The sequence below is a fragment of the Chaetodon trifascialis genome, chromosome 9 (assembly GCF_039877785.1).
Source record: "Chaetodon trifascialis isolate fChaTrf1 chromosome 9, fChaTrf1.hap1, whole genome shotgun sequence".
Lineage (NCBI taxonomy): Eukaryota > Metazoa > Chordata > Actinopteri > Chaetodontiformes > Chaetodontidae > Chaetodon > Chaetodon trifascialis.
In genome coordinates this window covers 25,804,609-25,818,341 of record NC_092064.1, presented here as the reverse complement: position 1 = coordinate 25,818,341, position 13,733 = coordinate 25,804,609, and the positions used below count along the sequence as shown (strand labels likewise).

Genomic DNA, 13,733 nt, shown 5'->3' with positions numbered 1-13,733 from the left:
TTTTGAGCTACAAGCCCGATGTCATTAGCAGAGACAGTTTTCTGGAAGACTAAGATGAAGTCTTAACATCAAACAAGTCAGTTAAAAGAGACAAAGAATTCCTCCCACAACATTCCTCGGTTTGAGACAAACATCAGGCTATCAACAGCAATGCATTACAAGATCCTTGCGAGACGACATATAGCTATTCTGGGTCAAAGAGCTCCTAAGTTCATGAGCAATTTTCCAATTATGCTCTATAATACATCACCTACTGTCTCATCTGCTCTGTGGCTATAATCTAATAGAAGCCGGCTGCTGGTCTCAAGGGGCCAAAATTAGAATCGTGCTGGATCACTAAGGACAAGAACGTCTTTGTAGGGTGCTCATTTCCTCTCAGTCCGGCCAGAATGAGACGAGGACATATGATAATCTAATCTGGCATGAGATATAAAAATAGAAAATACCACTGACCTATTGAATTGATAGCGTGTCTGATGGAAACATGAAGGAAGACGAAGTATTTGAATTCTTCTCCATACAGCAGTTGCAGGCTTTTCATCTGCAATTATTCCTTAAATATTACATAAAAGATAATCATCTGCAGTAAGGTACGCGCTGTCCACCTGCTTTCAATTTGAGTACAAGAAAAATGCAATTTCCTTAATGGTTTTATATGAGATTGGACTAAAAAATATAGCCTCAGGGCTGAGACAGCTAAAATGAGAGCTGCAAATTAACCTCTGATATTTCAAGGCTCTGCAGGGTGGCCTGGTGGATAGGGAGGCCATCTTGTGACATTAAGGTCAGGCAAGAGGTTTGTCACCCCATTGGTCCTGACAAAATGGCCTTGAAAAAGGGCTTGACCTGCTCACTCAGTGTAAGTCAGCCTGGAGAAGGACAGCAGCTAAATGACGAGTGTTGAATTGTAGTACAGTACGCAGATACATTTGTTGTCCTCCATAGATCTGATGGACCGGTGGCTCTTTAGAGCAACACTGGGTCCCAGGAGGCCTTACAGTGAGGCCCATTTGCATGTGTGGTTAGCAGGGGGCTGGGAACTTTCCATAGAAATGACATAACTGGATAAGGACAACACTAGCTGCAGCACAGATGGGTTAGGTAGACACTGAGGAGAGGCTGCAACACTCAACAGGCAGAGGGAAAATGGCGTCCTCGCACTGCTAGTTAGTCTGAAGTGAACAAAGTGACATGGCGGTTTCATTCTCCCCTGAAAGCAGCTAAGATGAGCATGAAGCAGAGCAGACACACAGGAGCATCCCTGATCACATTACCCCCTGCCTGTCCGCCCCACAGCATCATGTGAGCGCTGCAACTCGACCGCACTGCAACATCAGTTTGACCTGAAACACTGGACTCATCAATCACCCAAAAGGCCAGGCCAGGGCCAGTGAATTAGAGTTTGGGTTAAGTCTAAAACAGCAGCTCATTTTCAACGCTCTGACCTAATTTCTGTGAGACAATGGGCAGATAAATACTGCAGTGGACTGGACTGAATCAGCTAATCCTGCATTGCAGTGCGTCAGTTTAGTTTTGTTGTAAACAGTTCACCAAATGTTTGTTGTTAAACAATTTACAACAAACGTCTTCCAAGGAAGGTTAAATCTATAACAACTGGTTGTAGATACTTGAAATGTTTTCCCTCAAGTCGTGGTGGCTTCTTCAGTTCTAACTGAGTGGTGGGAGTCCCAGGGATTTAAGCTCTGTGGGGTCATTATCAAGACGACCTTGAGAGTCAACCTGCCTGTCTGAGGGTGCATCAATTGGAAACTTGTCGGCTTGATAACGACCCCAAAGAGGTTAAATATCTTTGGCAGACTGCAATAAAACTCTTAGAGCAGTAAGACTCATTTTCAGTAATATATTGTTAGTATTTGTAAGGCTGACCCCAAGAGTGCACAGTAAACTAAGCAGCAATAGTATCTTCATTGACAAAAAACAAACCTGTCCATTGTGCAGATATTGTAGACATGCAGCCATGCTGTAGATCTGCAAACAGATGCCCACATAAACGTCTTTGCATCACAACAGTTAGACGGAAAATCTGTGCACTCCAGTACACAGGAGGCAGCTCCACACTAACACTACCAGCCTACCAATTATGGGGAATGTATTATAGTGTGACAGAGGAGGGAGGCCTATCTGCATGACAGAAAGCAGATATATCTCCAAATTGCTGATTACAAGATGAAGGCAGGTATAAACATCTACCTACACCGGCTGAATTGCACATAAACAGTTGGCCAACAAAAAATCCTGTTCCAAAATAGTCCATTTGCAGTTTCCATATTACCAGCAGCTGCCAATTAGAGTGGCTGGCTTTGCCACAGGCTGGTACTAAACCTGTCATTCTAACTGCTGAGCCGCTGCCATCTTTAAGATGAACTATGACTACACAAACCACCAAAATCTGTCCACATGAATCCACAAAGATTATTACCCAAATGAATGATGGACAGCAGGTACTCTGGGATGAACAAGGACTGAAGGAAAAGAAATAGTAGAGATGCTGTGATCCATGCATGAGCGGTTATGTACATGGCATAAAATCATCTGAACTGCATTTTCCCGCAGCTTTAACACAAAACGATTTAGTTTGATTTCACAGCACAACACAACTGCTTGGAGGCTTCTGGTTTGTCACATTTTAACCAACTTCTCTCAGCCACTGCCACAATGAAAGAGAAAAAAAAAACAATGACCAAAACTTTGCTGTCTTTCAAGCAGGTTCCTTTTAATCACTGCTGGTAAGTCTAGATTTCAGTACAAATCTCTGCCTTTCTTAAGTTAGACAGAGGAAATGGACAAGTATGGAGTTGGTTACAATATTTCCTCAACAGTAACATTTTCATTGTGTTGGAAACTGGCAACCTTGACAGTAAGGTCACGGCTGCCATCATGATTAATTTCACCGAGACATATTTTAAAGTCACACTGAAACACACAACTGCAGTCAACAATTCATCAGTCTGGCTCCACATCGAAGGTTTAATGTGAGCCCACTCTGAAAGATTTTGTTTGAATCTAATCTCTTTTCAATGCCTTTTTGACAAAAACTGCTGAGGCTGCTGTTGGAAATGCTGATTTAGTGGTTATTCTTTTTTTCCATTTCTCACAATCTTAGGGGAAACCTTTAAACTAAAAACAATACTGACTTATGTTTTTTTTTTTCCAAGGGACAGCCAGGGAAACCGACAAAATGAAGAGGAGGAAAATAAAACAGAGAAGCAAAAAGAAGCAAAAAACAAAAGAGGACTGCTGACAGGTAAAAACCTCATCCCTTAGTGGAGATTATCCTCGACTCGGAGTTCAAACAGCTGGGACAGAGCAGAACAAAGCCCGTGATTGACGAGATGATGTTCCATTCATTAGACTGTGCAGACACACGCCACACACCCATCCATTTGCATCTGATAAAAACAGCGCTAACACCCATCAAGAGATTATGAGAACTAGAAAAACACGTAACTTGTGTTTATGTTTGAGGCAGTCGGAGGTGCTAAAACTCCCTTTTTGCTAATACACACTGCTGTCTAATTTCTCTTGAGGAGTCTTTCCATTGATTGCCAGCATTTGTAATAAATAAATAAATAAATAAATGAGCAACAAGCACAGCTGCACTTGTACCAATCATCAGTTGGTGAGTTAAAACCATTTTTTTAGCGAAATAAAACACATCACTAGACCCAAACATGAACACTGACATTTTGCAGGATGTCTTTCTTTGCAGACAGAAACCTCACCCCTCTTCTTTGATAATTTTGATGATGGGTGTGCACAATGTTTTCTCAAGTCTCTGGTTTCCAGAAATGACTTCATGAGCTGCCAGCGGTATTGTGGGATGCACGGCCAGCCGTCCTTAGGCAGCTCTGTGGCAGCCGAAACCTGACCTTCCAGTGCCATGGAGTCTCATTATTTCAGCAAAAATCAATGCAGACGAAGGGCACTTTGGGAGGGGGAAAGGCGAGTGTGCATGTGTAGAGAGTGAAAAGCCAAAGAAGAGGGAATGTGTATGTTTGTATGTACTATGTGTGCATATACATTCAACATATGTTCGAAATTATTTTGTTCAGAATCAAGCCATAAAGATCTGCATATAATAAGACTTCTGGAATTAGAGGTACCTTTCCTAAAGGGTCAGTTCACCCAAATTTCAGCATGACAATTTCTACTTGCTGTATAAAGCATGCAGGTCATGTTGCTTTTGCCCTGAATTTTAGATATCCTGCTCTGATACTTGTGGTATCACAGTGTGGGTGCTGAGAAGAATTTCAGAAATATCACTGTGAACAGATTTTAAAGGAAGAAATTGTCCATATACAAACTGTCAGTAGTGCGCTTTTTGGATTATCCAGAGTGACAGAGGGACTTCTGCAAAGACATGCTGCTGTTAAGTTTTTCAGCTGCATTTTCTGACTGATTTGAGGAGCATCAACAAAATCATATTCACCACCACTGCACTGAGGTCATGGCAGGAGTTTCAGAGGTCAATATCTTAATCCTATCCTAATCTCAGCACACAAACCCAAAGCTATCTTGATGTTCACCACCCGATCGAGTGAGATGTTTTACACCACTTTAACTTGAGCAAATCAATGTTTCTTTTACACCTTTAAGAAATAAAATGACTGCAAAACAAACGTTCAAAGTAAAATTTCAAAGGAGTGCTTTAGGATAGACAACACCAAAAACCTTAGCATGTGTGTGAGAGGAAAAGAAACAAAATGAGATGCAGTGAAAGACAGACCGGGAGTTGCTTTTAAGAGTTGTGCAACAATGAGCTGCTGTCATGTGCTGCTCTTGGCCAACCTTCTGCATAGTCCCAACAGGCAGCTCACTACTGGCAGCAGAGGCCAGTCTGACTGACAAAAGGTAGGTTCAGATCACAGATCTTCTATAACTGATGCTGCCAAAGTCTCAGCAACATCCTTTACACTCCTTAAGATTTACTATTGTCTGGCTATTCCTGGTTAATCCCTTTCATAATAATCCAAGCCTTCCCATTGGCACTGCAGATGTATGAGAACAACAAATAGGACATTGTGTGCACTTCGTAACCTTATGTCTGCATAACGCAGTCTATATGAATCTCAGACATGCAGGCTGATGTGTCTCCAGTCTGGTTAACACCTTCTGTCTGGCTCTGCATAAAAACACACAAGCTTTCTGTATAACTTGCTACTTCTTCTGTTCGTCTCTGTAGACTTGTGTAATTTGCATAAGAGGAACTAACTTCTCAGGGGTTTTTTTCCCAAAGTGGTTTGTTTTCTTTCAGAGAGGGAATTCCCATTCTGTTAGGTGACACACTGGCTCAGACCTGTAGCTGTTTGCCAGCCAGGAGGAAAACCCACAAAATATCCTCACTGTTAAGAGATGTTTGTGAACACTTATCATCTGTTAGCTCGAATTACCATGCGTTTATCTGACTCAACTCCTCAAACTATAATCACAAAACCCACAAGTACAAGATTCTGCATCAACTGATAAAAGCTCAGTCGCGAAACAGTTCATGGTGCTTCATGGTTGCTGGTATGAAGATGCGGCTCAGCTCGCACAAGCGCTATGTGTTCACAGGCTCAAAGATCAAGATCAGAGATGTTGTCGGAGGAATACTGATGCTGCAGGAAGTCAACTCCTCTCACATGCTGCTTCTCTTTCAAGCACACACACGCATGCTCACTGACATCAACTAAATATCTGCCAGTCGGATTTTGCAAAATGTGCTGAAAATTTCCACAAGGCAAGACAGTGTTTCTCACAAATGTGCCCTGCTTTGACGAATTCCTTTTGGGCAACACACGAGTAGTGCTGAAACGTTTAGTCGGTTACTGGATTAGTTCACCGTTAGAAAACTGACAAATCAATCATTTCGTGAAACTTTACAGCAATGAAAAATGCTTAATAATGCCAAAAAGGTTATACACTGTAGATGAAATACTTGTTGGTTTCAAGGATTATGGCTGGCTGTATGTATGGCTGTAATAATCAAAATGTATTTGTGTGTTATTATACAACAGGTAGTTTGAAGCAAACTGTATGATCAGTTTTCCAATTTTGAAAAAAAATCTCCATAAGCACTGGCTAACTCTGCACTAAGACAGTGTTGATGAATACAGTTCAGAGGAGGTGAGTATTTATTTCTGCTGCCACACTGACAACAACCTGATACCACACAAGGGAGCAGGCAGGAGCTCTACAGAGGGAAGGATCTGTATAAAAGTCAACAACTTATTCCTTGGAAAAGGAAGGTGTGTGTTGTGTGGACTGATTTTAAGATCCGTGTGTGTGTTTAAGATTAGAGAGATTAGAAAATTAAATTGACACTACGAGGAAGAATCTTTTTGAGGGAATAAGACATACATAACCAGCTGATGGGTCGATCAGGGCAGCAGCGGGTCAGATACTCTCATTAACCACTTCAAGATCTGTGGCTGCGTCTCAAACACATTTCTTTGCTTTTTTAAGACCGCGGTAATGACGTAATGGTGAACCAGTGGTGTCTGAGCAGCTATGCCCTTAAGGAAGACATGAAAGATGATACATGAAAGAAAAATATAGGCAATACAACCTTCTACAGGTTTAGTTCACCATTTAAACCTGGAAAATATGAGACTACTACTACTACTGTTACTTCAGCACCTAAAATATTGAGGCTTGTATATTACATTTTTTAAGAAGTAAGAGTTGCATAATATTTCCAGGCCTGTCTGGAGCCCTCAGGTCCAAATGATGCTGAGAATCACGATTTTCCTTGTAAACGGCTGCAAGTGGTTTTTCATAGAACAAGCTAGTACACAGAGGCGTGCTAACATTTGTAACTTCTAATCATAATTGCCCATCTACTGAAATAGAGTATGGAAAATGCATTTGGATGAACACAGAGAGCTAACAGTTTCTGATGACGTTTCTCAGGGACTAAAAATGCCGGCGAAACAGAGCTACATGACCAAAAACAGCCTGATGTGACGCTAACGCTAAAGAGACTGAAATCACTAATGCAGCTGTGATGACATAAACTCTCCAACAACCCCAACCCATTCTCCCAGCCACACCCTGCTGACTGCAGCTGATACACTTTGAGATTCATAACAGGACCTCACTAATTATTGAACTTGGACCAGGGGGATCTTCTCATGATGGGAGCATTATTACATCGTGCACAGCTGTTTTTGATTCCACACCTGGACATGTTGCATGTTACAGATGATCAACCATGTGCACAAAGATTAACGTCCGCCAGCTGCCAGATGGCGGGAAAACAACAGCATGAGTCCAATCTGGATGGGTAGGAGTAAGAATACAAGAGGAGTGTATGTTTCACAAAGTCTGTTGACACACTATACTGAGAACGTGTGGTTAGTTTCACATGTATGGCAGAGAGATGCACTGATGCTGCAACCACTCAATATATTTATAGAGATATCACACATTAAAATAAGAGGATGTCTATGATCTCATGACCCAAAAAAGACTCACTGTTCTTCTTCTCACCGTGAGACTCAGTGTTCCTTAGAAGTAGAGGCTAAGAGGCATTTGTATTACTATCTTTCATTATGAGTCACCAATTTGTACATGCAGTAGTTGTGTTATTAATGGCGAGAGAGTGTCATTAAGATAATTAAGGCAAATCTATGGCTCAAAGGTGAAAGGACTGCTCCTCTTTGTACCAGACGGAGGCCATTTTACATAAGAACATTACTGCATAAAAATGTTATCATTAGCATATCTTGTGTCGTTGGTGCTTTATCCAACATGCCTCATGATGCCATTTACTCGTTTTTCATCAGCAGGACCCCCAGAGTGGAACAAACCATTCTCAGGCACAAAACATCTAAAACAGAAGCTGGAGCAAACACAAAAACCTTAAAAACCCTTTTAAAGTGGAGCATATCCAGAATGAGGATTCCCATTTTCCTGAATACAGGAACCCTTTCTATAACAAAACAAAGAAAAAAATCCAAAACGCTCTCAGACACTGTCCGTTCATTTGGCAGGGATGTTCCTATTCAAATCTCCCAAATAAAAAAAAGATGGAAAAAGCAATACAATAACAATCGCCAATGATATCATGTAATTGGACCTCAGTTGCTGAATTTTTGGGAAAACTAAGATGACAGGCTGTTCCAAGGACTGTGAGAAAGTACAGTGGGAGACTAATAAAAGGGAGTTGTTTTTTGCTGTCAGGCTCATATACCTAAAAGACCAAAACAAATTCTGCTAATTCAGGAAATGTCAGGAAACTGGGAAAAATGCCCATCACCATTTCCCAAAGCTTAAGGCGATGTCTTCAAATTGCTTGCTTTCTCGAACAAACACTCCAAAACCAAAAAGCATTGAACTTACAAAGATACAGAGCAGTGAAAGGCAGATTATCCTTCATTCATAAGCTTGATAAATCAGAAGTGAAGATAAATTTACCCTGATAAATTACTGTTGATACTTACTGTTGATGGACTAATCTATTGATTGACTTATCATTTCCACACAACATATTTTAATAGTGGTATTTAATATGTGACAATTTCAATTTGAGACAGTAATGAGAGCACACTAAAACCTAACCTGAAAGAAAGACGGCTAGAAATAAAAATAAACTTCTGAGATGTTTTCATGAGCTTTTAGGTAAAGGTAAAAAGGGAGATGACAGAGAGATAAACACTGTAAAAATAGAGGCGGAGCAGCAACAACAGGTCAGGGTCGCCTACCGTGGTTATCGTCTGACTGGTTGAACCCACACAGCTGGCAGATGGAGCGGACCCACTTGTTCATCTCCTCCTCAGTCTCAGCCACGAGATAAAAAGTGCGATCTGAGGTCTTGATGTCAAACACAAAGCTGTCCTGGAACTCCTTCCTCTTAAAGGTCAGGCCCGCGTCCACCTGCTCGCAGCAGTGCAGGTCGATGACCCGGATGGGTTTCTTGGAGTGGTCGTTCTTGTAGTACTCCAGAACATCAGGGTCACCACTCATGCGGCCACTGCGAAGTATGAACCAGCGTTTCTTCCACGCCTGGAGAATGAGAGTGAAAGGTAAGAACACGAGCTCAGTACACAGAAAGAAAGCACTTACCCTGTGAGCCACTACAGCCAAGTATATATGTGTGCTGACAGTGAACATATAATTCAATTTTTTTATGTAAGCCAGACTGCATTTGAAATAATCAATAATTATACAGTTTCAGCTTGATTTCTTACTGTGTGATGCTAAATGTTGCCTTCACAGCCTAAACAGCTGTTGAGTTTGGTTGTGATGAGTTTGGCTTATCCAACAGACTTCAGAGAAGCTAATGTCTGTTTACTTGAACAGGTTACTGTGCCTTCACACACATGCGGTTGTGTGTGGTTTGTGTGTGTGTTGGAGGCTATAAGGGGGAGGCAGCAGGTGTTTACTCCCTCCCAACGTATTTCCTGTGCTGATATCCCTCTGTGAGCTGAGAGAGAAGCAGAGCTCCTCCACTACAACTTCAGTACAGGACTGCTGGTTCCACCCACTGCGAGAAGAAGCCAATGACACTGCTTTGGTCCAATCAAGCTACACCTGCATACGATTGTGTTACTGGAGACAGTGTAAATAAACATGCCCTGTCATAACCAGATACAGAAGCAGAAGTCCATGTTCCTACAAGCAGTTTATGATGGATGAGCAAGAAACCTACAATGCAACATGTTGATTTCACACCAATGACATTGTTGCATTTGTCAAACGGGAAGGCACAAAGGAATAACAGTGGCCTTGATTACAACAGCTCCATATGTGTTTTCCAGTGTTAAAGGCCTCTGTGTTCTCTGTGCTCAGAGACAAAAGAGGAAGATAGACCAGGAAGGGAAAGGGGGAGTAAAGGGGGGTTGAGGGGAGCTTTTGGACATCTGCCAGTGATGCACTTCCGCCAGGCAATGTCTCTCACATGCAGGCTGCTGACACACAGGATCCTGCAGGGCCCCTCTCACTCCATCAACGCAGACGCTGCCGCAAGGCTAACTGCCCCACGGCCCCATCAAACCAGACTGACACCATACAGATGCACAAACACACACACAGGGCTGCAAAATGGATTGCATTGCATTTTCCTGTGCTTTGCAGAGAGGTATTCCTAATCTGTTCTGTAAATACGCATGCTAAGTTTTCTTACAGGCAATAACAGCCGTGCTGCTCCTACTGCAACAAGTCAAAATGTCTCCTGTGAGAAGGTCCTCTTCACAGCGTTTCTGGCTGCACATAAAGCTGCAATCCGCATTCTGCTCAGTGGTCACTGCTGCAGGGTTTCTGCATGCATCAAATCAATAAAGGAGTGTGTGGTGCCATGGGACGGTTCTCTTCTCTTTGTCATTGTATTCACGTTGCTAATGCTAACTACATGGATTCTTCCTGGAAAAACTGCTGCCTCTTAAACTGTGATGAAATCGAAAAAGGGGTTTTTCGACAGTAAACAACAACAGTACAAACAGGAGGCTCACTGTAAATAGCCCATCTGTATTTTTTCCCTGATGGTTAATGTTAAATTTCCTAAAAATGTAATAATTTCTTCTTACACTAGCAGAGAATACCTGTATTTGAGGTGTGACAGCCCACCTCACATGCTGAATGCAAGAACCTTGACGAACTGTGAAAAGGTTCAAAGCAATCAGTTTAAATTAATCGACTGATAGCAGAGTGCTGAAAAAACATTAAGATGAGGCTGCAACTAATGATTAAAATGTCACACGTTTTAAAGATTTCCAATCAGTTTCAACAGTTGCTCTTATAATTCGTAGTACGCTGTTGCTTTTAAGTATCTTACCCACCACATGATGTTAAGCAAATGTTCAGAGTCATTTTGACATGTTGACAGTTCTGATTGTTTTTGCTCCGAGAAGTCAACACAGGTAAGAAGAGGAGGCAACATATTTTCTTTCTTTTTTTCCAGGAAGTGCAGATTGTGATCTTATCTTCGGTGTGTAGCTGAAGTGCTTTTGAGCTTTCGGGGTATAAGACTTTTTCATTTTAGTTTCTGTCAGACTGATACGCCGATAAAAGCTGGAGGCAGTACAACCTTAATGATGTTGATAGCAGAGCTGCGCTGCTGTGTGCGTCTCAGCCCCAGTCTTAGGAAGCGTGAATCAAAAACAACAGTGAGGAGTGCAGTTGTGTTTCTCAACATGGCAGGGTGTTATGAATGTTGACTAATGCAGATTACACGGGTAAATGGTGTGAGAAAGAAGTCAACAGTGTTAGACCTCAAGTTTCCTTCTGAAGGATTCCACTGGAGTATAAACTGCTTAATTTCATAGAAATACAGAGCAGTCGTCACATTCCTCCTGCAGAGCAAAAAGAGCACTGCATACATGTTTTCTTTTTCCACGTCCACAAATCTCTTTGCTTCAGTGCCATTACGCCATGCAGAGAGAAACCGCTGTAACTGTTGCAAGGCCCATTTAAATATTATTGCCTTTTCTGGAAAGAGAGAGCATCACTTAATTGAGACCTGGAGCGCTGCCCAGTTTCGAGAGGTCAGTGCGACCCAGCTGGGTTATTCCTGGCATCCTTCAGCTGCGGCCAGCATATTAACCCAGGACAGCAATAGCTCTCAACCACAGAGGAAATACAACTCATTTAGGAGGCCTTATCATACTAAAAATAGAATATTTTCCACAGGAAAATCAGTTGCTGCCTAATTGAAGAACAAAATAATTTACAGCTTGAATGAGAGGGTTGAATAATTTCCCTCTGTCACACTCGATGCTAATTCCTCACAGAAGTCTTGCATGGGAAACGACGGAAAAAAGTCTGAAGTGCATTCAGTTTCAAATCAGTCATTTCAACAACACAACTGGCAGTGCAGCTTTTCCTCTCTCTCCCTCTCTCTCATGCACTCTTTCAAATTTGAGTTCCCTGGCAAAGTAAATCATGAGGGAGGAGGACACAACAAAATGAGCTAACCCACCCACCGCCTGTCCTACAGAGCATGTCTAAGCCCATCGATCACTGCTGAAGCGCTGGGAAGTGAGGGCTGAAGCTGTAAAACTAGGCTGAACTCTCCCGGCTCTTCAACTTTCCCCTCCCCCTCATGGTTTAAGCTGCATCACTGTTGGGGGGAAAAAAGGCTCTGCCGAGACACACTGCCCTTGTTAACAACTGGACTAGACAGTCCACCGGACCACTAAGAGAGCTGTGAGCCAGGCCACTAATCACAACCTAAACTAACACAATATCAAAGAGTTTCATGGCTGTCTTGACTATACACAGTAAACCACATGAACGTGTCATAACTCCCATGCACTAGCATTTATTCATCATGTTCTGCAGAGGAGATCAAAGTCAAATAAAGGTCAAATCTGAGCAGAAAGTTCATAAAGTGCAAAACAGAAATTCTACTGTTACTGAAGAAAAAACATTAAAGACAGAGCCTGTAAAAACCTCCTACTATTTCAGTTAAAAACCTGCTATTTGGATTACAAGGGTCTCAACTCAACTCTAGACTGTAGAAAAAAAAAAAAAAAGACTTCCTGCCAGCACTCAAAGCTCTCCAAGAAGAAGAGCAGCCATCCGCATCTACGAACGCACAGCGTTTAGTCCCCTCAGTCTTATTCGATCATCCCATAAAGGCTTGATCTTACCTTGCTCCAGCACAGTCTCATTTGTCCCGCGCTGATGGCAGCCAGCTACAGACGCACAGAGGCTACAGCGGAGTACAAAGGATCACACGTTTGCATCTATTTTAGATGACTGGGAAGGAAAACATCTAATAACAAAACCGCGCAAAACAATCTTTTGAATGAATTTACGTCTAAAAATAGGATCAAAACTGGTTTGTCTTGCCAATTCCTTTTGTTTCTTCGCGTGTTGATAAGTAGACATGTTTCGCTCTATTTTTGTCAGATTGCAAAACAATGATAGTGTGGGAAAACAAACAAATTCATACAAAAGCTTTCTGCTCACAGAAATGAAAAACAATTGTCTGGTATGCGTTGAAAGTTGTCCAAGGCTGTATACCACATTTTAGGAGACACATACACGGCGACAGCTGATAAATCACAGCAATCATTTACTACATTTGCACATATCTAATCCAACATTGTAAAAACAAGCCCAGACTCATGAGTTTGAACCCAACTCATCACTCTGCTGTCCTAGTAACACTGACCTATGAAGGTAGAGACGGTTGTGGCCTAAACAATTATCCCAGGTGTGCCTTTTACAGCAACAGAGCAATACACAGTGTGTGTGTAGTAGTAGGCTGTGTCAACAGGCCGGCTGATAAGCATAAGACCACATGTTTTTAAATGTACATGAGCAAACATCCAAACCAAACACGTGTGTTTTCCGCGTTAAAGCTTAGAATAGTCTTGTTTACCTGTCCTCCTGCTAGAGCAGAGAGGAGGAGACAGCAGGTTGTTGTCTTTGACTCTGCCTCCTCTGCCATGCCTGCTGCTGCAGCACACACACTACGCAGCTGCACAAACACCAGCACCGTGAGGCTGCAGCAGTCCTGGAACCACCTCGCCTGTCTGTATTTTCTATTATCTATTATTATCTATTATTATAGTATTATCTATTACCAGTTTTTGTAAATGTTGCACGCAACGGCAGAGAGAGTTACCTCTTGTGACTCTTGGCTACAGTCGATCTGGACGCCTCAGGCAACGTGTCTCCTGTTTGATCTGAGCGAGCCAGTGCTCACACACACACTAACAACACCGTGATGAGACTTCATTAAAATACACTGGTGCTGGGCCGTTACCGCTTAATTATAGTAAAAG

At 42.2% G+C, this 13,733-nt stretch overlaps 1 protein-coding gene across 2 annotated transcripts in view; it reads right to left on the bottom strand.

Moving 5' to 3' along the window:
* The window catches only part of gab2 (GRB2-associated binding protein 2), a 33,791-nt gene that overhangs the window by 9,753 nt on the left and 10,305 nt on the right, over nt 1-13,733 (bottom strand). For both annotated transcript variants that reach the window (XM_070970954.1, XM_070970955.1), the window contains exon 2: nt 8,706-9,006. In XM_070970954.1, coding sequence (XP_070827055.1) covers nt 8,706-9,006 — 301 coding nt within the window. The remainder of the gene's footprint in view (nt 1-8,705; nt 9,007-13,733) is intronic.